This window comes from Ambystoma mexicanum, chromosome 6q (genome assembly GCF_040938575.1).
Source record: "Ambystoma mexicanum isolate Mex_15411 chromosome 6q, UKY_AmexF1_1, whole genome shotgun sequence".
NCBI classification, from domain to species: Eukaryota; Metazoa; Chordata; class Amphibia; order Caudata; family Ambystomatidae; genus Ambystoma; species Ambystoma mexicanum.
In genome coordinates, this window is record NC_090937.1 from 880222295 (window position 1) to 880246497 (window position 24203).

At 43.6% G+C, this 24203-nt stretch overlaps 1 protein-coding gene across 3 annotated transcripts in view; it reads right to left on the reverse strand.

Moving 5' to 3' along the window:
- HPF1 (histone PARylation factor 1) overlaps window positions 1–24203 on the reverse strand; it is a 281970-nt gene that overhangs the window by 75899 nt on the left and 181868 nt on the right. For all 3 annotated transcript variants that reach the window (XM_069631405.1, XM_069631407.1, XM_069631406.1), the window contains one exon: window positions 22606–22693. In XM_069631405.1, the coding sequence (XP_069487506.1) occupies window positions 22606–22693 (88 nt within the window). The remainder of the gene's footprint in view (window positions 1–22605; window positions 22694–24203) is intronic.

A 24203-nucleotide genomic window follows, 5' to 3' on the forward strand; every position in this document is an offset into this window, starting at 1 on the left:
CAAACATTGTTCAACAGTAAATTAACCGGGTTCAACTGCTATTACACATTTGTACAGATGTAAGATACACAAAAAATGCAGCTGTACTGAATCTAACCCCTACAATGACTGATGTGAGTTTCTTAGTAGAGAACTACCCTGTTTTATATTATGGCGCAAAACGCCTCAGTTATATATTACAAAGCCTACATGCCTCTAATCCATTCCATAAAATGTTACACTTAATAAGGTACTTCACTGTAACATCACAATAGTCAGGGGGGAAGCATCAGGGCTCACGCTTAGACCTATAAAACCAAATATCCAGCAGTAACCTACAGACCCTTTGCATCAAGCTCTACACCTTAATTCTTGCTTTAGCAATTTTTAAGGTAGGACAGTTATATAATTTAAAACGCTTCGCATCTATTTTTTAACTAGAGTTTTGGTATTGCTATGGCAAAATGAGTGAGCATTCTTAACTGCAGAAACTGAATTCTACCATCATCCACTCTGCGACCCCTCCAGATAATTCAGAATAGGGCAGCAAGACTTATTCTTGGCCTTAAGCCCAGGGACTGCATCTCTCCTGCACTAAAAAGTCTTCACTGGTTCCCGGTTGCTGCACAGATTAAATTCAAATCACTCTGCATCATCCACAAGGTGGTCTGAGCCCAGGGACCACACTATCTTCAACTTTATCTTACTAAATACTACCCTTCTAGACCACTAAGCTCCTCTGGCTCCAACTGTGTGTAAAGCGTTTTCCTAAACAGAGGGCAGGTGGTCGTTAACTTTCTCAGCTGGCTCCCTCCTATGAAACAGCCTCCCCGTCCCTCTGCGCCTTGAGCAGGATCTTCTTAAATTCCGGAAGCTCCTCAAGACTCTTTACCTCCTCCTTCCCTTCTTCTCTCCCCTGCTAATCCCACAGTTGTTGCGATTGTTGTCCTGGGCCGTTATGCAGCCTCAGGGGTATACAGTCTTTATAACGAAATTTTTATAAAGAATGACCATATAACGAAAATTATATAACAAAAAAAATAATGAAAATGTGGGGATGGGGTAAAGGGTTAAATCTTGTGGGGAAACGGTCAGGGTGGGTTTTTAGCTGTTGGAAACAGTGGCTTGGGGGGGGGGGACCCCATCCCTGAAAAAAAGAAAAAGGTGTTATATAGGCATTAGTTATACAATTATTCGTTATAAAGACATGTAACCATCCTCAGGGCCCTAACCTCCCACACCCAATCGGCCCAGTTCCTGTCTATCTGTACGTGCACTTACACTCACCGCCCTGGTGGCGGCTCCAGGCCCTGTAGCACTGAACATTCCTTGCATTTCATCTGTGGCTCATCCATGAGCTCAGACTCCCCAACACTGAGCCCACCGCCTTCTTTCTTGCTTCAGTTGCACGTTCTGAATACTCACAAGGCATAGTAGGTTTCTTTATATATATAGTGTTTTTAATGTATTTCTCACTCCTGCACCCCCCCCCTTGCCATGTACAAGCAAACAATAAAATAAAAAATAAACTGAAAGTTATATTGTACCGCAAAGTGATCACCAAGATATAGAATATCCAGCTATCAGTGGACATTATGCATTGATGTAGAAGCAGGTACATACAACTAACAGCTGATATAAGAGGGTCTTCTCTACTTTATGTAGCCCTGTGTTATTTAACAGGGCTAGGCGCAACAGATAGGACTACTCCAAGACAGGCAGAAAGTATATGACTTTCAGACCCCGTCAGGGGAGCGGACATGGCTGTTAAAGGCCCGCCAGCCAAGTCACAGCGAGGGCTGTGGGCAGTTACCAGCCATGTTGGCCCCTCCCTGGCCGGGGTGTGAAGCCAGTCTCACATCAAGGTTTATCCGGGGTGCAAATGGTTTCTCAGAAGATTTGCGCTGCAACCCTTTTCAATTTCTATGATGGCAGCCATGCTCAAAAAGAGTGTGGGGACCAGAGCTCAAACATCCAGTCTTCCAGATAGGTTTGGGGGATGGGGAGGGAGGCAACTGTTTCTTCCCCATATATAAAAAAGAAAAAAAAAAAAAAAAAAAAAAGGGCACCAACTGAGCCTCGGGTGGCTGGAACAGCAGGCGGAGAACGTATATCCTTGCCCGCCACCCCGACTGGCTAATGGCCCTTCTCCGGGTGTGAACATCTCCCCCAGTGTCAGCTGAGGCAAAGACGTTTTAGCATGCTTCCCAGAAAAGCACAGTGCTGTACCGGACATCTGGTAACCTAGGAGGATGGAGGTTGACAGAACCAACTGTCAACACGCTACACTAACTGGTTACTGCACATTGTATTCTTGTATAGTGCACTTGCGGAATTTGTTGTTGACCTCACTACATGTGGTTTTGCATGAAAGAGGAGGATGGGGTAGTTATTGGGATAGCAGGAGAGGCAGATGCAAATAACTGGTGCACATGGTTGCAGGTTGCGAGTTCCCAGGTCCCGTAGGCCGGTATGCTTCTATGGATTTGGCAAAGACCCTTGGGGATGTGTTATCCAGGAAGGATTGCCCTAAATCGGATTGGCTGCATGTGGCTTGGGTAATCCTACCCATTGTGTGCATGTGAGAATAGGGGTGGTAGAGTGTGTAAAAGGCATGGACAAAAAGCAGGGGCAGACTGGGAAGCAGGGACACGGTTGTAATTGCCACTCCCCCACCCTCCCCCCCAATCAACACACCCCCAGGCTGGCAGGGCTGTTGCTCCCTGGTCCAGAGCTGCAATATGTAAAAATATGTCAAAAAGAACTAATTCAAAAAGAAATTCCTTCAGGACCCTTCCTAGAAAGACTGGGATGCTGCAAAGCCTGCTCTGCATTCTGTATAGATTGAGGGAAGGGTGGGTGATACTAGTCTTGATTTCAGCAATATTTCAGTTGTGCCGACACTTGGGCCTCTACAGTGAGAGAGCGGGAGAGGAGCCTAGACTGCAGGTGCATGTTCATAGCATCCAGCGGCAATGTATGCATTTCAATGATACCGACACCATTGATGATAATGTTGGCATCACTGCGGCCCATATACAGTTGGTCTGTAACAATCCTAGCAGCTTATAACTCCTCCTAGTTGCAAAGGAAATAAGGGGCCATATTTCAATAGTTTGTCCTGTTTCATTCTGTAAAAATATTTCACGATCACTGGCGAGTTCATTACAAAGAAAGCATCCTGAATAGCACCCATGGATTTTACTATATGGTGCCTATAGAAACGGCTGGATCGTTTGTGGTAATCACTTTTGAGAAACACACAACAATGCAACATCCAAGTACCAATTATCGGTAGACTACAAACTAAGGGGGTAATTGAGTTTAACAACAATAAAATAATCGCTGAGCAAGTTTCCACTTCCAGAGGGATGTCTAAAAAATTCTTCCAATACAGAGTTCTTCAATGGTGCAATGTGGTATTTCTGGAATACCACCCGAGATATTGTAGAAATAACACTTCTTCTGGTGGCAACATTAGACTGTTTTTAAAACGTTTTTCAGCCTTTCTTTTCCCCCTTCAACGTGAAGGTAAAAATAGATTATGAAAAGTAGTGGCTCAGACCACTACTGTATATTTAGTTTATGCACAAAAGGGACAATTCTGACCCTTTTATGCATACACAAATACAAATATTCACGTATATAGATACATAGTCACATTAACACGGATACATCCTGCCACATATACTTCTTCCATTCATAAATACTCAAGCACATCACCAGAGTCACACAAGCACACAGAGCCAATCGCCCCCTACCTTGAAAAGACAAATAAGTAGCTCTTACTGCCTCACTATCACCAGATTCCAAGCAGACACCTGCAAGTATGAACTGAAATATGCAGCCAACTTTCCAAGAGCATTTTGGCAGCACAATAAAAGCGAAGTCCCCTCAACTTCTTTTGCTCTGCATTGCCCAAGCGAGAGCCACAAATAGCAAGACCGCAACCACAGCTTCTTGTCAGGTCTTGCAGTCTAACTAGCTAATCAATGTAGTCTATATGTGAGCCAGGACAATGGAAGGGGCGATTGACAATTGATGCTTGAGCAATTAAGGCAAGGGAAGGAAATCGTTTCAAGGGATAGAGCAAAAGGGGAACAGAAGTTTGAAAGTTAATTTTAGGGACAGGGTACTGAGAATGTGGTGCAAAGAAAGGACACCAGTGGATGATCGGTAAGGAAAATAGCGTAAATGAGACTGAGGTACAAATCAGGAAATGTAGGTTAGCATACTTATCGACTATTACTGAGATCTGGCCCGGCACCAGATTGTGGGACTGGCTCAACCCCTAATTTTTCTGACAAGGTGATGCATATACTTGCCTCATGAAAATAAGCCAATTAAGGCTACTTCTATTTTATCAGGTCGCTTTATCATGCGACTTGGTGCTTTGAAAGCCAGATTTATTGAACAGTACTATTTAAACAGCCTTTAAGGGAGAAGGCTGAGAGGAGTTTGGTAAGGAGAAGATGGTTCCATGACTCTGAACCAAGTTAACTTCCTGACCACTAGGGGCTTCCCACTTATGGATATGTGGGGGTGGGGGGAGGTTGTGGAGGAGGGAGGGTTCATCCGCCGCCCTCTCCCAAGGTACCTGGTGCATTTCTATGCCTTGGCTGTATGGATTATTTGCCCATCAGAAGAGGATGAGTCTCGGTGCAGTAGCCAGAACCTTACCCCCGAGAAGCTTTAGACACCAATTGTCAATAAGGACCAACTGAGAGTTGGCAGTCAATTATTTAGCCAGAGGATTAAATGTTTAGTCACCGACAGGGGGATTTTACCAAACCCCATTGTGCTGTTATGTGGCAGACTGCTCCTGACAGATGGCATCCTGGTTTAGAGCTGGATTTTGCTGGTGGACATTTTCCCAAATGCAAATGTGCATTATATGCCCTTTCAAGATATGGTGGCTCTTGGTCCTAAATGTGAAAGCGGTATGCTTTTGGTTCAAGAGCTTCAAGTTACAATAGAGTTCCTGAGGGAAGCTCCTCAACCCACGAAAGGTTAGAATAAAAACATTTGAGAATGCTGCACAGGTGTTCAAGAGTATCTGAATGCATTCACCATACAAATTGTGCTGAGAGTAGTACTATGCTAAGTGTTTCCCTTGCAGAAGAATTGCTGACTTTAGTTTCTACCTCCTCGTGGTTTCCCAAGGGTTTAATCCCTTAGGATTATCCTTTCAATATATTGAAAAGTAATCAGTTTAACCCCAAGAGGTTCATATCTTGTGTAATCAGTGTGCAACAGAGGGTGGATGACCCCAATTTACAGTTTGTGTCTGGGCCTTTGAGGGTATTTTAAATATTAACATATACCCAAGCTGGGTTTGAATTTGGGATCCCTTAAGTAGTTGATGCACCCTTTTATTTACTAAACCTATTTTATTGCATGGTTATCGTGTCAAGTTTTCCTGTGAAAGTCATGTTCGTTATGTAATTTGTTCTTTGATCAGTTGTGTTCAGAGTCAGTAAAGTGCTTAAGAAATGGATTTGTAGCATATGCAAAGTAAATAAGGGTCCTACTGTCTCATACTCCAGCAGGTCAAAGTACTCGAATTTATATGGTACATTCATTTCTTCAATGAATGGTTTGTCCAAGATCTCTGGTTCACTTGGTGGCCACACTCGGTTAGAAAGGGCACCGACCTGAAGTCTCATTGCTAGAGCCAGCTTCACTCCTGTTTTGTGCCTGCTGGAACGATAAACGCGCATACAGCTGCTTAGCATCAGACCAACCCCAGGTAAGGACAGAGTTCAGGTCAAAAGATACAAACAACAAAGCTTCCAGTTAAGGAGTACATGGCATGGACACCCCTTGTCGCTGCTACTCTTTGCCCAAATGACCATCTTTGGTCGGTTGGCTTCGTTACAATCCTCCAACAGGATCCTGTTGTCACAGACAGTCTGGGAGGTAGGGGCTAGCCATCGATATGGCCTTTCTTTATGCAAAAGATTTCCAAAACTAGCTAAAGAGTCATGGTTTCTCTTGCCCAAGATTGGGCATTTTTAGGGAGTTCTGGAGTCATGCAGGAATGCAAAATTGGCAAAATAAATGTACTTCCCATAACAAGTGGACTAGATTGTGCAATGCCTGTAATGCTTTCTTGAAGTGTAAATGGATGCCTTTTAATACTTGGGTTATCCAAATTTCGACAGAAAACGTTCTTAGGTGGAGAGGGCAGGAGCTCCCACTAACCCCTAGAGCCACCATCACCTCTGAACCACGACAACCCGCGAATGCAGAGGACCCCTGAGGAGCATCTGCACCAAACCCGATGCGGCAAGGCCTGCATGGCCATTGCAGACCCTCATATACCCAGCTGTTGGGCCTGAATTGAGCAGATCACCCACCTCCGTGTGAATCCGTAGGACTCGGGGATCCAAAATGGGAGCGACGCAGCACCCAAACGAGGCTCGGCGTCCTCGTTGCTAAGCAACTGGATTTGAATACATTTGTGCAATAACCGCTGGCAGGCGGAAGAAGCCGGCAGCGGCTCGAGCAAGGCCTGAATAAGGCCCCGTTTGCCCCTGTTCGCACTGGGGAGCACATAATTGCAACTGAGTTCCTTCACCCTTCCCTACTAGTCTTGCCGATCATCTCTAGACCGTCTGACCCCTCACAGGACTACAACTGCAGACTCGCGTGTGAGTATGTTACCTGCAAACACCTGATTGTATGCATCGCTATTAAGTTCTTGCTCACTACTTGTCAAGCATTAGCACTATCCTTATACTGTATATGTGCCTAATTGCCTATGCACCTATATTCATACCCATCATGCACTCCTAGCACGGTATTACCATCGCTAAACAAGCATATTTCGCCCAGTGATCCTTGCAAGACGAGCTCCCTCTCCACCTTATCAGCCTGAGCTAAACTTAGCCACTGCACTTATCTTAGACTAGCCCACCATTGCTTTATATTGTTTCTAATGTACTAGTGATTTTACGCTAGACTAACCTTTCCGAACTGCATCGGACGAGTTACTATTTACAGTTTATTTTTGAAATGTTATGACATGATTGCATGTCAATTCCCACCAGTCTGCTGTAACACATGTCGCCCATAGCTTACCCCAGACCAGCCCTTTGTCCTAAACTGTCTCTGCGACCGGATTGCCTGCCCAAACTCTGACCTCTAGACCATATGATCCTGCCTGACTAGCCTTTCTCTTGAACCATTTCAGTGAATACTTGTCAGTCAGGTTCACCCTCATTTGTCTGAGCATCCCAACAGCATTACTGCCCATCCATAACTTCTGCTCACCTCCTAGTTGTACCCGCCCAGAGTGCCATTCTCACGCAATTGGATGCACTTACCACATTATGCATCTCCCACTCACCCAACAGCTACTATTACCTGCCCTCATACTAACTGCCCACTGGCTTATGACATTTGCACCACAGCAGTTTATCACCATGCCTCCCCTCAACACCATTGACCACAGTATCAAGGCCACGCCATTTCTACCAGCACTAAATACCACCATAGATGCTAAAATCAAACCTACCTCTTTTCTACCCAAATTTACCCTAAACATACCAAGGACCGTCAAGGGGACTACACCCAACATCACCATCTGCAGGAGATCCACAAATTCCATCAACCTCCCCTCGACCTATCCTAGTACTGAATCCAGAAACTCTAGACTCTGCACTAGATTACAGTCTACCCCTAATGGTAACCACAACAGCCATGCTTACCCCACATCTACTACGATCCGCCCAAAGCCTAGACCAACATAACTTGCTCACTCTAGCAAGAACGTATCCACGAAACTAGTTAATACTGAAACTACTGTTCTAGCCAACCTAGACACTTTAGACCAAATTAAACCTGCCACCAACACTAAGCTAGGCAATCCCACTAAGTCCCTAAAAGGAGCCTTAATCAACAGAAGGTCTTTAGTAGCTCACGCTACAGACATAGCTGAAACCATCCTATCCAACAATTTGGACTTCATAGCAGTAACAGAATCTTGGCTGTACGCAGCAGCAGGCCCCTCACTATTACTAGCCATTCCCGATGACTATTCCATCATCAGAGCTGATAGACCTATAACAAGAGGCGGTGGTATTGCCCTGATTTTCAGGAATTCTCTTGATATGAGACTTATCCCCTCACCTACATTATCCTCCTGCGAAATCCTCTATGCGAAACTCCAAACCTCACACAAAAATACCACCTCTATTCACCTTATCTATAGACCTCCAGCACCCTCAAATGCCTTCGAAGAGGATATAATGACCCTACTGTCTGAAAATATCAAAACCACCTCGCAAATCTTAATCCTAGGAGATTTCAATCTAGGCTATAACAACCCCAACGACATCCCAGCTAACTCTCTAGCTAATACTTGGATTGAACATGGATGCTCCCAAAAAAAAAGAAATCACCCACCCCACTCATGAGAAAGGAAGAACCTTGGATTGGGTAGCAGATTTAAACTGCAAAAGCTCAGTAAATGGCATTACACCACAAACCTGGACAGACCACTACCTTATCCAGTTCGAGATGACCACAGCATCACTTCACAACAAACCTTGTCCCATAGCACCTTCATGCCCCACCAGAAACAAGCGGAACATTACGGGTGAGGCAATCATGCCCCTCGTTATCCCCATTCCTAATGCCTTACCTAACACAAGCGACCCCAACGTCCTTGTAGATGCCTATAATGCGTCCATGATCAAAGCTATTGATTCAATAGCACCTCTCAAAATGCGTAAAGCAAAACCGAGAGCCCATGTGAATTCATGGTTTACTAGAAAACTAGAAACTCTGGAAACTCACACCCTCCACTGATAACAAAACTAACTTAGTCTCCATATCCACTAAATACAAAAATGAGATCATTTGCACCAAACGAGAGACCTATAACAGAATAAATCAAGCAGGCTCTAGAACTAAAGAACTTTTCACCATCCTGTGAGAAATGGAGACACCCAACCCACCTATAGGTATATGCACAAAAGACAAACTTTGCTGTACCAAAGTGCGTTGACCAATACAATTACCAATCTTCAGACCAAAATAGCAAACAAACGCAAACTTCTTACTAACCAAACAAATACTAAACACCTTATGGAAGTACAGAACCACCCACACCCCCTTGCTTCATGGCTTCAAATTCTCCAATGTATCTGTACCAGATGTACAAAAAAATCATTGCCTCTCTGAAACCATCCAACTGCCAGGGTGATAGCTGTCCAGCACAGATTACCAAGGACTCAGCCAGAGACTTGGCCCCATTTATTACTAAACTTATCAACTCCTCCTTCACTAGCGGTGTAGTACATAGCAACCTGAAGGAATCCTGGGTACTCCCACTACTCAAAAAACAAACTCGACCCCACGATGCCAACCAACTACAGACTGATCACTGCGGTCCCATTTTTACTAAAGATTCTAGATAAGGTTGCTTACTTACAAATCCAGGACTATCTCGAAGCCAACAAACTCTTAGGATCGCGACAATCCAGTTTTAGACCTCAACATGGGACAGATACTACTCTAGTTGACTTAACGAGCCATATTGATGACCTGAAGGACAAAGGTAGATTGGCCATCCTGCTACTCTTAGACCCGTCTGCGGCGTTCAACCTGGTCGATCATAAGGTACTCTGCGATCACCTGGAAACAGCAACTTTCTTTTCCAAATCTGCAATCACATCGATACAATCATTCCTAAACAAAAGGACCATGCAAGTATTCTCACCCAGCGCAGCAGCTGACCCCATACTGATCACCTGCGGCGTGCCCCAAAGGTCCTGCGTCTCACCCACTTTGCACAACATCTTTACAAAGCCGTTTGATAAATTGGATCGTCTGGGTGTCACCTACACCAACTATGCAGATGACACCCAGATACTCCTACCCTAGACAGGCTCATATGACACAGACGTACTCCAGATAAACAAAATCTACACCATCATTCAGGCATTGATGGCTACCCATGGCCTATGCCTGAATGATAAAACATAACTACTAGTGGGCTCCCCAGCCAATTTAAACAAACGTGATCCTAACTACAATATCTTCAATATAGATTGGGAACAACATCCACATCGCCAAAGCTGTAAAAACGCTTGGCTTCTACTTTGACGCTACCTCTAACCTCAGTAAACAAGTTAACATGATCGCCTCAGCCACTGCCTACACAGGCAAACTGATAAGAGCCTGCAGACCCATGCCATCTACTGATAACTGCCTCACCCTAGCCTGAGCTCTTATAGGCTCTAAATTAGACTACTGCAACAGGCTTTACCTAGGCGCCAACAAAACCGTGATTAACAAACTCCAGACTATGCAGAACGCTCTCAGAGCCGCCTTAAATATTCCCAGAAATGAACACATCTCTACAACCAGAAAACAACAGACATGGCTCTCTATCAATGATACGATCAAACTTAAATCTATATGTCTAACCTTCAAAGCACTAAACCACACAGCCCCTCCATATCTCACGGAAAAATTCACTTGGAGAACTTCCACACGCATCACTAGATCTACAGACACCTCCTGCCTGGCCGTCCCTAGGTTTAACCTAAAAAGATCTGCCGGTTCTAGTTTCCTGGTACTAGCCTCCCAACTTTGGAACTCCCTCCCATCCGACATCAGGACCCTTCAAGTATTGGGCCACTTCAGGAGCAGAGTTATAGCGTGGCTACTGAGCAAGAACTAAACAACCACTATGTACTATATGTGTATAGATTTACACCATTTGATAAAAAAGGGGGTCGAAAATAAAAAGTTGACATTTTCAGGAGGCGCAGTAATGGTATGATCCCCATACAATCACTGCTCTGAAGTGTAGCAATAGAAGTTAGGCAGTGAACCGTTCTTCGCTATCCTTGCTTGGCAGGGACACACTTTGTTCCACACCACAATACAGCCTAACTGGTGTGGTGTGTTGGGTGGTAGACTATTTCCACAGGATAGATGTGAGCGTGGTGTCAAGTATCTGGCACTAAGCAAGTAGAAAGGTGGGCTGGAGTGGGAAACTCACTATGCAAACCACTTTGTGGCTGGAGCTACAAAATCAATTTAACCAGACTAAAGGACTTCATGCAATGGAAATCGAAGGGCAGTACTTCAATTAAAGATATTGTAATACAAATAAAGTATCCTACATTAATCCACAAATTACACTTTTCACATATATTTGTACCATGTTTCAGCTTCTACCGGCCATGAGTTCACTGGGGAAGCCTTCTTCAGGACCAAAACCACTTACAAGAATCAAGTCTACAATATATTTTCTAACAGTAGCAGTCCAAAAAGAATTGAATTGGGCTATGGAGGAGCTGGAAGGTATGGGGTGGACCCAAAACAGCCAACTCTGTGAAAGCATTAGCAGTAGACTTCACAGGGATTTTGTAACTCTGATGGAGGGGTTGGCACACTGTGACCGAGGTGTCTCGCTCTGCTCCAGATCCTTTATTGCATCCCGCAATGCCTTTAAAAACAGGACCCAATTGAAGACTGGGCCACAAACCTATGCTGCTTTTAAAAATGGGTACATTTAGGTGATGTCAGGCCCACAGGGACCAAAGGCACAGGTCTCGCTGGAAGCGCTTTAGTGGCTGACGTGTGCACCTTAAACGAAGTCGTCTGAGGATTGGGCCATCATTAAAGAATGGATTATGGCATAGATATAAACAGAGTTGGGACATCAGGATAGGCCAATCAGAGTAAAAAGTCAATCTGCTCGGGAACGAGACCCCCAAATTGTTCATGGACACCATAATACCTGGAAGCCAACACATTTACTCTGACCAGGTTACCAATTCCTGAGAGCTCGCTTCATTCTTTTTAGCTAGGACATCCGTGGGGGCAGGTGGTCTACAATCTGTTGCAGGTGGTCTTGTGTGTTCCCTGCACCAATTCTGACTGTCAGCCTGTTGTCATAGGGCGTCCTTCCTTGCAAATTTGCCGTTTCCTGACATGCACTTCAAATTGATCTTTAAAAGTGAGCTGGAGGTGTGATGTTAAATGGAGTCCACTATGTGCACAGGGTATTTTCTCACTGAATCATTGATTGGAGGCAGTGGATTAGGTCAAGTTCCCAGCACCACAGGGTTGTCTCTCCCCACGTCCTCCCCGGATCTGGTTTTAGTAGATGTTTTGGCCATTTAGGAACCCTGGAAGGGCTAGGGAATGGCTATGATCAGGCACCTCCCTTTTCCAAATGGGTTAAGTCCCTGTAGGAATGCCATAATATATGGTGTTTGGCCGTAGGCCCCAGTAGTAAAAGCCTTTTGGCCATAAGAACCAATGGTTCCTCATCTTTGCGAGAAAGGTCGGAGCCCGAAAGAGGGAGACCTTTTAGAACCTAAAACGGGTCCTAGCCCGGCTGAGGGAGAACCTTGAAAATCCAGAAGGTTCTGAGCCCGACAGAGGGAGGTCCCCTGGTGAAACTACAAGACGCAATTATAACCTTCAAGACCAGCTGCAGAGTGGTTCGGCATCACGTGGGTGCCTGGATAGTCTTTTCTGTAATGGAAAGTGCTGGGATTTTGGTGGCACCATCCCATAAAGACTCCTGGGATATCGGTTAGGGGTGCATCAAACAAAATGGGCTACCAAATCTCGCCCAAGGGTGCTCCTCTTGAGGTCCCCAGATACCCCCGGCCCAGGTGATCCTCCCTCACTCGTCCATCCCCAGGGTTGGGATCCAAGAGCGATGGGCCTCCCCTGGCCACCTGAACAAAGGATCCCCGGGAATAACTTGGGAGAAGTTTCTATCATCACCCACCCATGATCATGCCCTGGTTCCAACCGCCAATCCTAAATATCGAATGGGATAGAAGCTCTTGCTAGTGCGCTAGCAGTCAATGCGCACCAAACGGTTTTCTAGATAATTCCCTGATACACAGGGAGCTCAGCTTCTGTCCACTTCCGGAGGAAGACATACAATGAGTATGGGGGAAACGAGGACTTGCAAGAAGTACGGGTTGTACAGTTTTACAGATAGTTTTATTCACTAGGACTCCTCAATAAACTTGTATTAAAAATAATTTTAAAAGTGAAGAGAATATAAAAGGCTTGAGTGTATAGAGGGCTGTACCTGGGAGTCAGAACATTTCAGTATGGTGTATCGTGTGATGCAGGAGCAACTTGCTTCACTTATAGGGATAGTTATTTGATTTTGTGTCTTTAATTGTTGCAATTCCTGAGCTGCTTATGTGGTGGGTCTTCAATGAGCCACCACATGCCGCGCTCCTGCGCCACAATTTGAAAAAAAAAAAAAGAAAAAAGGTGGGGCTTGAAAAAAAAAAAAAAATAAAGTGGGGCACATAAGGATTGCGCCAACTATCAATCTTTAAGAATGCAAAGTTTGAAACAGTCAAGTGTTCTAAAGGAACATTCTTTAAGTAGGTCCTCATGGGTATATTGCATTATCCCAATGAAAAAGATGGGGTACAATAGTTTCCAAATCCTCTAAAGTGTTTTACAACCTCAACACATGCTTCTCCACTATCCTTGCAGTGAGTCACCAGGAGGAATTGTATTGCCACTAATTGACATTATCTAGAGAAAAGAAAAACAAATAAACAGTGTTTCAAAAGAAGGATAGGACATAACCTTAGCAACACATCAAAGAGCCAGTATTGTGTCCTAAGAAACCATTGCATGAATAGCAGTATTTGGTAAGTGCTCACCCTTTGTTGTGAATCGTCAAAGTCGATTAGCTTGTAAAATGTCTTCTTGAATAGAGTTTCATATTTATTGTGGGATTTCCTATAGGTAAGACAAATGGATCTTTATGAGATATTAGTGTCCGTGTGACATTATTATATTGAGCAGTCTAGAGATGCAAATTGGAATTCATAGTAGTTTAACTATGGATTTTTTTCTTAAGTTTCCTTTTTGTCTTGTGTCACAGGGATGCAATTGTGGATTTTCCAAACGCTGTCCCGCGGATTGGATCAGCGTTTCAAAATAGCCACCACTTTATTTACTAACGCGATTGCGTAGCTTTGCACGATGGCAATCACGTTGGAAAAATGCTGCAAAATATCGCGAAGATGCAGTATTGTGCCTCATGGCAATTGATAATTGTGAGAATTGGTTGAGAATGAAAGGGAATCAGGCGGAGGGAACTTACCCAGACACATTTTGGCAAAAGGTGAAAATAAAAATACATAAATTAAAGTCGGTTTTACATCCAATATTAGTGGTTGCAGTTTTGGAGCTATATCTAGGTCTACACAGAGACTTAATGGCAATGATGCTTGGAGGTAGGTTGATCTGCATGGTTTCTTGTCAGAATAAAAGGTCCAATACCGGGGGTATCTATAGAGTTCAATGTGCAGTGTCAGTTCAATAAAGGAGAAGGGTTTAAAGAAAGAACATTTAAGGTTTTCTAAAGGAAACTGGACATTTTGCTGTTGAGCCCAGTCATACAGACTTCCATGAGATTGACCGATCTTGCTTCTCTTCTGAGGAGCAGCTCTTTGTTGCTTCCTCTTGGAGGCGATTCCACTTTTTCAATTCCAAAAAAGGTGATCGTTTCAAATTTTTCAGTAGGATGAACTGATTGGGAGCGATTTGCCAAGGGATATTTGAAGTCCTGGTTGTTAAATTGCTCTCAAGTATGCCATTAGCCTTAATTTTAGAGCATGTATCGTGCTTCCTATACATAGTTTGTTGCATGTGCACTGGATCCCATATATAACAAATTTGGTATTGCGATTGATGAATTGTTTAATCTTGATTTGTTTGCCTGTTGGTAGTTGAATAGTCTTTTCCTTTGTTCATTTGGGGGCATACTTTACAGTTACCACATTTGTGGTGTTCTTGTACAGGGTGAAGATGCCACATGGTTCTACGGTCCCATGGTTTGAGGAAGCTAGGGTTTATAAGGTTTATGATAGTTGGCACCTTCCGATATGTAATGGCTGGTGTAGTGTCCAGGTATTTTGTCAAGTCTTGGTTTAATTGTAGAATATTCCAATGTCTGTTTAGGGTTTTGTGCATCTCTTGGATGTCCGAACTGTAGGTTGTAATGAATCTCACGTTTTTTGCGCCACACCATTCTTTCTGAGCAAAAGGGTGCCCCCTTTCATACTCTGCCAATCCCTGCTTATGAAGGCGGTCTTCAAAATATTTTCCCGTTCAGGAGTATATTCAAACAAAATCTTAGGAAGGTGTCGGACCAGGCTAGGGAATTGCTCCAAGTAACCTGGGAGAGTTCCCATTTTCCTTAGATTCATAGACGTTTGTTTGTAAAGCTTGTATTTTGAAATTGAATCACTTGTGGAGATCCAATGGAACTACCACAGCCTATCCCCTCACAGTGCATCTATTTTTGAATGCAGTGTGTGGAATTCCCAGATAGTTCAGTGCATCATTGTTGTTACACACTAGTTCTTTTAAGTGAGCACTTGACTTGGATAACAGACCTGTATTCAAAACTTCAAACATGTAGTTAGAAGGACAAGATAATGTTTTATAATGAAAGATAAACATTTCCATTTAACCCAAGCCCTGAAAAAAATGAGACCCAGCTTAAATCCAATAAGATCACTGGAACACAGTTTGGCAAGGACAGAATTATTATTTTTTTTCTTCTTCTTCACAGGATTCCTTCTAGCTGAGTGAGAAAGGCCCAATCATCCAAGTGCCAGCATTTGAGGCCATAAACAATTGCCAGAATAACTATTGCTTTATAAAAAAAAGGTACAACTGCTATCCGCGGGAATAAACAATACTTTGTCATTATCAGTTTCATTTGAGCTGCAAGCAACATAATCCTCTTCTTTAAAAATAAAGAGAAGGTGTAATTAGATTTGTTTAAGATCTGGAACTCTAATATGGCATAGGTGAGCAGTAATCTCCCATTTAGAGTAACCCTACTAAAGGCTGAAAACCTCAAAAAATACTTCCTCTCTCACACGGTCAGAGGTAGACCAAACTTATTTGTATAAAAAGGAGAAAGCGCACAAAAACTCAATTCCGGATTTTTCAATTTTGCTGATCTATACCCAACCAGACAAGTGGTCGAAAGCCTCCCTATACTTCTAGTCCAGAAATAATAGACCAAGTATAAAACAATATATACACGATACTAAAAATATTAATAAAGTTTATGAACAAATAAAATACTCATAAAAATTTTCTAAATGAACATGACCCAACATTCAACAACACATGGTGAATACAGAATGAACATAAATTAAACACGCAAACATTTAACCACAATAGACAGATTGGTACAACATGAATGACTTGTACACTTAATCGAATATTTGAGTGTGTAACTCAAATAACATTAAATCCCGACATGTTTCAGTTCTTCACAACTGTCACTGCATGAACTTTCTTCAGGGGAGAAAAGCACACGATTTCTTGATTGTCACCATGCAATCCAGGGCCACATGTAGGTTTCCAAATTCGAATAAAGGATTACTCCTCTTAATGTGGTGTTTGTAGTGCTGATGTCATAAGTACATCCACAGATAGCTCAAAACTTCCCGTCAAGCTTATTCATATTTCTTCGAAGTTCACAAATGCTCAGTGTCTCAAACAGACCTCAGTATCTGCTCCTATTGTCCAAATGACTCCAAGACATCATCCAATCCACATATGCTGATGAGTTTGTAAGCCGTTCCCCATTACACCTACGGAATGCGCGAGGCTTAGTGTCGGTGTGTGCTGTGGATGTGCTGAGGTTTCGCCCGCACTGTGACTGTGATTCATCACAGTTTTACAGTTTGACAACATTGTGGAAGTGTAAATGTGTTAAGTGTACCGCAGCTTGGCGGATAGGATGAGGTCTTGGAGTCATTTGGACAATAGGAGCAGATAATGAGGTCTGTTTGAGACATTGAGCTCTTGTAACGCTGTTTAAATTTGGCAACTAGGCAAGCATACTGACAGTCCTGTCCATCAGCTCTTCCTGGAGAGCCCATTTGTGGCCTCAGCTCCTTGTTCCTGGGCTACCAAAGAGTACTAAAGGTGCATCTTTAGCGGGACCATTACACTGGATGTCTTCCTAGGAACTTTAGCAAAGGCTAATGACATTATTCGAATACACCCATTCAAATAATTTGGTAAAAGCTGAGAAGCTATGCCCCTTTTGTTAGAAGTTCATAGCATCTTGTGGACTTTTGCATTAAAGCTGGACATTATCTTGGGGTGCCACTGTACACGATTGCCTCTGGCGACAAAAATGAGTGAATTCACACAGGGTAATGGAATCCGATTAACATAGTGAATGCAAAAATCTGTTTCCAACCAATTGTGATCACTTAAATCAGTACATACAGACGTAAATATACAAAAAGCTAAGGCCCCTATGCTATGTAAAGGCTGGATTCATCTTCCCGGAAAATGTCCATTTAATTTGATAAAGCCCCAGGTGTCCAAAAAGTGCATCCAACAGAATACCCTAAATTGCCTATTGTCCCTATAATGTTTAGGCATAACTATCACAGGGGCCGAGACAATCCCCCATTAGTATATTATCTGGACCACCCTCCTCCAATCAAAATGAAAAGATTTCTGCAAGGGTCTCAAAAAAGCTATCTAAATTAGATAAAATGGAATTCCAGTATAAATGAATGACCAATGGGGTCAAGGGCGGTGGTGTAGATTTAAAAAACAAGTTAGCTATACAACCCCAGATACTTATCAGATCAAACGTCTGTGCTTGCAAACATTTTATTATCGGTTGCTATCAAAAGACCTCCCTCTGGCATTCGTTTGCTGAAGTGGGTCACTTTTTGCAGTAACGAGGTGTAACCACAAAGAAAAGGATCATCAGATAGCCACACATGTAATGTATGAATTAAAAACGAATTCCATGATAAAGTGCTTAACTTTTATTGTAAACATTAAATGCTGAAATATGAAGTCTTAAAACTGCTCAAGGCACACATTTGTGAAGTGCAGTTGATTGGAAAAGTTACATTTGGACAAACAAAAACAAACACTTGTGACCAAAATATTTTTTGACCGAGTTTCATAGCTTTCTGAAGGATTTACTATTAAGAGGGTTTTTCAGAACCCACTCTAGTGAGGGGTTCTGAGACACCGACTTAAACGTGCAACAGATTTATACTTTAGTCTTGTAGGAAGCAATAGGTTTGTTGTAAAGTACAGTTGACAAAAGCAAAGTACAAAGAAAAAAGGTACACAGGCAAGTACAAAAATATACTGTTATTAAAACACAAGAAAGCATCAGGTTCAAACTACTGGTAAGTAAAATCACTATTGAACATTTGTACATCCATAGTTTGTTAATGCCAAAATGGGTCACGCATCACTTCAGAATTCCAGTCATAGGCATGTACACCATAAATTAGCTAAAGTGAGGGGGAAAAAGGCTAAGAGTAGTTTAAAAGTCTTAGGGGCTATTACCCGTTTTAACAAGAGCCCAATGCTTTAGAAATCCATCCGTACTTTTCAGTGTTCAGTCTGTTAAATGCAGGTGATCATAGCAAGTTGTAAAAAAGGCCACAGTAGAAATGTCACAGTTAATCTTCCAGGTATGGAGGGAGTAGATTATCAGTACCTGGGTGACCAGAGAAAGGACTGCTGAAAATGCTCGGAGTCTTGACTTGCAAATTCAGAGACTGCTGGACAGGGAATCTGTGGGGACACCATGGCTCATCATAGGCTTGGGTGTAGGAGGTTCACAGGTTGCGGGTTTGACGCTTCTAGAACAGTTGGGCCTGGCTCAGGCAGAGACCTTAGGAGAAAGTAAAGGCAGCTCTATTGCAGTTCCAGCAACACAGGTGTACCCACAGAAGAACACCCCAATGGGAGCCGGCATTGGCATAACAGCGGAGAGGGCGGACAGGTGCTCTGAGGCAGAGTAGTCAGACTTCAGACCCTTCCTCGAGATCACAGTGCAGCAGCAAGTTGGCGAGGGGCAGCAAGTACCGGTCCAAGTGTGCAGTCCAGTTAAAAGCAGGTGGAGGCCATATGCAGACCCCAGTGACAAAATTGACATTAGAGAAGCGAAGGATGCAGAGCAAGCCTTCAGAATTGTTGGTCCCACCAGGTCTTCTCAGCCTTTCTGAAGGCAGCCGTTGGCTGGTCCGTGCAGGTGTCCTCTGGTGATCTTTTGGCTTCAGATACATGGGTCTTGTGGGTGATTTTCTCAACAGGCTCCAGGTCCTCACCTTCTATCCAGTATTTGGGCTATGGTCTGCAACAAAAACAGGCAGAGTTTGCCCAATCAAACAGCCTGACGACTCCCCCGCTTAACCTTGTGAACCCAAAGTGGCATGGTCAATGGGGTTGGGAGCAACCATGAGCTAGTGGGCGACAGACCGAGAGCAGGTGTTTAGGGGAATCCCCAGGCCACCATAACTGTGGCCTCACACTTAGGCAGGTGAGAGAGGAATGCTCAGTCCCCTCCTCCCCCACCACAGTTACACATATGCAGTGTAACAAAATGGATAGTCACTATTTTTTAAAGTTGGGAGTAAAATGATTTTTTAGTAAGTCCAATTCCCCAATGAGAGTATTTTATAAGCGAGTAAAAATATATTTGAACTGAAAAACTGAAATGTTTGTGTAATATTTATTTCTTTGCTCCTAGCTATTCATTATTAAAAGATACACGTTTACTCTATTCTTCCTGTGGTATTACGTGCATTACTGGGCCAAACATATTCAAGGGGCTGTGAGAGTAAAAGCAGGGGTGCAAGATTCTACATGTCTTTTCCCTATTTTTACTCCCCATTTTTATTTTTTGGTAGTAAAACACCATATTTGTAGGGCTGATCACAGGGAAGGTCATACCCACACCCCTAAAGAGACTCCTTCCCATAAAGTGCACACACACAGCTATTTAAGCTCTCTGGCAAGACACACACAGTTAGCATATGAAAAGACACCCCTCACTTAAGAGAACAACATGGCAACATTTCCAATTCCCGGAATAGTAACCAAAAAATGTTTCCCCATGTCTAAATGCCGGCAGGACTCTATTCAAATGAGGACTCGCATGCACACAGGAGGCACTGCTATTATAAAGTCAATCTCAAACAACGGACCAGACTCGCATGGAACGCATGAGCGAAGAAACCTCATATTCTATCAGTGCATTGGGTGATACAAACTCAATCTCCCAAAGATGAAGGAAATGTAAACATAGCAGAGCCTCTCTAATTTACCAAGACATTTTCCACCTCCAAACAGACACCCGCAAGGCAGGGGAAACAGACTTGCACAGGAAATGACAACAGGGCTCCAGGTGGAAACATACTGGTCCATGGCATTGTGAATTCAGATACGGAGGCAGGCCTTCGTGTAACCTCAGACAGGGCCACCTATTGCCCATTCACTTAACAGCACAGCCCTCCGTACACAGGTGTCCTCAGTAGCATTAAGCACCACCCAAGGGGAGGAGAGACATTGTTCTAAAAGACAACCTGACCAGTGTGGCAGTGGGTGTTGCTTGAGTAGGGGTTTGGAAAAGGAGTTTGGCAGAGTGGTGAGAGGACAGAAGAGCAGGATGAGAGTGCTGGATGTTGGAATGAGAGTTTAGAGACAATTGGAGTAAGAGGTGCAAGACATATAAGGGGTGTTAGTGAGTGGAGGTTGACTGAGAAGGCCATCAAGAAGAGCTGGGGAATAATTATTGGTGTTTGGACTATCAGAAGAAAGGGAGAGGTTGGTAGGGAGGTTGGGACGAGGGGTACCATCAGGAAGCCTATCACCCAGGAAGGGGAAGGAGGTGGAGGCCCTTAACATCTGCGGCAGAGAAGAAAAAAGGGATTGGGGTGGGGGGGGGGGGGAAGGATCTATCCTTGGTAGACTTGAACAGGTGGCAGGAGCACAGGGGCCCCGTCTAGCAAGGGAAAACAGGGAGGAGCAATGGCAGAACTCCACTGGAGGAGGCACAAGATGGAGCAATCTCAACAGGGGCCAGGGAGCTTTACGCTAGGAACGTTCAGGTGTTTCAGGAACCAACAACACAGAGCAGGAAGCTAGTCAACCAACCAAGAAGGCCAGAGTCCCCAACCAAAGACTAGCAGCGAGTGTTTCAGTCCTGGCAAAGCTCATCAGTTTTCTTCAACTGCTGGAGGAGACGTGGCAAATTATCAAAGCTGAGACTGCCAGCCATGAAAGAACCCCACGTGTACACAACAGATGAGGGGTTGGGAATCGTGAAAACCCCACAACTCTCCGAAGCTCTAATCAGGGTGGACAGATCCCATTGCTGGAACTTGTGTGAAGGTATTCTTAAGAATTTGAGAAAAGACCTTACTTGCCGATTTGCGGTTACATTCCCAAAACCCAGATCATTCCCATTCTCTCGTGTTCTGTCTCTGCCCCCTGCCCCAACTTCAGTGAGGCTGAGTCAGTTGTTGTATTTCTTAATTTTAGGATATTTAGCCAATTGACTCACATCTTGATGTGAGACCAGGCCAGAAGTTGGTCTTTGTATGAGTAAGCCAGATTTGCCAGTCTTATGCTGGAGTTGTACAACTTCAGGAAATATCACAAATAGAGGAAGAAGCCAAGTCATACAACATGTTTCCCTAACAATTCATGAAGAATTCCCATCTGAGCAATCAGATATAAAACTTTGACTGTTGATATCAAGTCTTTGTTCCTAAGTAAATAGAAAAGGGCTTCTAGAATTTGCATAACTAAATTTACAAGGGGATTGGTGCAAAGAGGGCCATACTTGAGATTCCAGGGCCCTGCTGGAGGTGAAGATGAGATTGGTTGATGGCCAGTGGGCCCTCTTGTCCAGGTGCACCCAATAGTGTTCACATTATTTGCTGCTGGCCTGTGCCTATATATGGGGAACCTACCACCTTGCTACCAGATTGCCCCGTCATGGTGGTTGCCTGATGCCAGCATTGCTTGCCTGGGTCAATATGCATGTGGCTTGCCCTCACTGTGCTGCCTCCCAGTCTCACAACCAGCTGTGCCCCCCTCCTTCAGTCTACCTCTGCATGAAGGTATTGGTAAGACTGCAATTACTTCTGCAGTCCAATCCATAAACAGTGCTAGCTTTGCATCCCCTTCTCTCAACATCTTGTATTACAATCAATCATAGTTCAGGCTCATAGATCGCAATGCGGTTTGTGAGTTTCAATGTCAGAGTCCCCCATTCTTAGCATGTCTGAGGGACCGAGCAACAGAGCTGGGGATGGGGGAAAAGGCCATGGAGGAGCCTCCATAAACCAACTCCAGGTTCAGCAATGAAGAGCAGGCAGCTTTCCTGGCGCACAGGGTATCTCTCACCTAATTTCCCCCGTCCCTCAATGTGTGGCTGCCATGACATTTTTGGCAGAGGAAACAAAGTGCACAGAGTTAAGACAGTACTTTGAACATCCTCTAATGACTTACGCAGGGAAATGCTGGTGCTTCGCAGCAGTGAGGCAAGTCTGTGGACATTGCAAAAACACGTGACCAGGGTTTTGAGGCTTACAGAACAAACTCTATTCTGCATGCCTTGCACACTTTTTTGATTTAATGTCCCTAATGCCAACAGTCCTCAACAGGGTCAGGGTGTACATCATTGACTTCATGCAGACCTTAGTAAGCAGACCTAGCTTTGAAGGCATTAAAGAAAGGTATGTTATGGTGCCCCAGCCCAAACTTTAACCATTTGCTTGTTATCTAGTTTAAAATGTAACTCACCATCTGTTTCAGGGAGTTCTCTGTAGCCAACATCATTTTTATCTACAACCACCATCAGACCTGCCCCATGGAATGATTTGGTCACAACCTAAATCAAAAGATAGTAAAGTCATGTTCTCATCATGATTTAATCCAAAATGTGCAGCTATGATTGCAATCAATGTAGACAGGCAATAACAATCATTTTTAGGACTGATGCCGGTACAAGAACATCTTTGTTCATTATGCAGGTGATCTGAAGACAATGATACTTACCTATAATATTGTTTCCCCAGCAGAGGAATCCTTAGTGTAGTCACATGCATAATCATTCCCTTTCTATCAAGAGAAAGTAAAGGAGGGAATCCAAGAAGTTATTCATGAAATAGCAGTCTATATAAGATGATGCCCAGAAATATCATTGCAGTATTACGTGCTACAAGTGTGTTCAGTGTGTAAGAAATGAAGTTTACTTAATTGTTGCCCTGTTAGTTTCAGTCCTAAGCTATCTCCAGTGGTTACCTGCAGGTACATGTTTGGATAGCAATTAACAGAACAGGTGGGGGGGATCTCAGACCAAGCAGGAGAGAAAGCATTTTGCTGGGCCATGGTAGGTAGGATTGTTTGATCAAGATGCAAACATCCTCGATGTGACATGTGCTTTCACTACTGATTATAGCCTTTGTAAAAAGCCTCTGTCACTTCAGCCAGGAGAGAAGGCCAAGGACCTTATTGTGGGTGGACCCGCCTAACAAAGCATAGGCAACATGTGTTGGTTTCCCTCATCAGTATAAGGAAACAGACATGATGAATATAGTGGGCATATGATATTGGTTGAACAATGGGAGAGACTTCAGTGCGATCATCTAGAAGCAATCTTTATTGAACCATTTGTTTTGATACAAAGTATAAGATTGATCTTTTTATGGCCTTGTATATTTTGACGCATCTGTAAATTTTGAGTGCTTAACAGCAGTTTGAGCCCTACCGACAAGCTCTGTAAAATATGCCATAGTGTAATAAATTGCAAAAGGTTGCTTTTTAAAGCTATCCCCACACTTACTTCAGACATTCACTTCTTGCCTTTACTTAGTCTTCACATTGTCAAGGTGACATTGGATATGCAGGGATCGAAATTAAGACTGGATAAGCAGGAGTTAAAAGCAGCGCCTGGGTATCCAGCATAAACCAGTGACCAGGAGCTACCGCTGGGGAACAAGGAGCTAGTTCTGCAAATCTAACTTTCCACATAAGATGCAAAGATATCATTTTGTACATTATTCATCACCCCTTATGCTTTATTTTATGGTTTGCTTGTTAGGCGCTTATACAACAAGAATATGCTGTTTCATAGTGCAAGCAGCGCAGGGAGGGTACATTTAAATGCTGCACAAGTGTGTTTGAATGTGTATTTATAGATCGGCCCAAATGCAGAGTTAATTTCACATAGATTTGCTTGTTCAGAATCCGTTGGTCAGAGGAGCCAAAAGTAGCTGTCAGTTGACTCTTCTAGGCATTATCCAGTAGTAAATAACCCCCAGCAACCTTCAATTTTGAACCCTGGATATGGTAAGGTTAGCTGTAAGGTCGAGAAGGGGTTGGGGGAAGTGGAGAATATG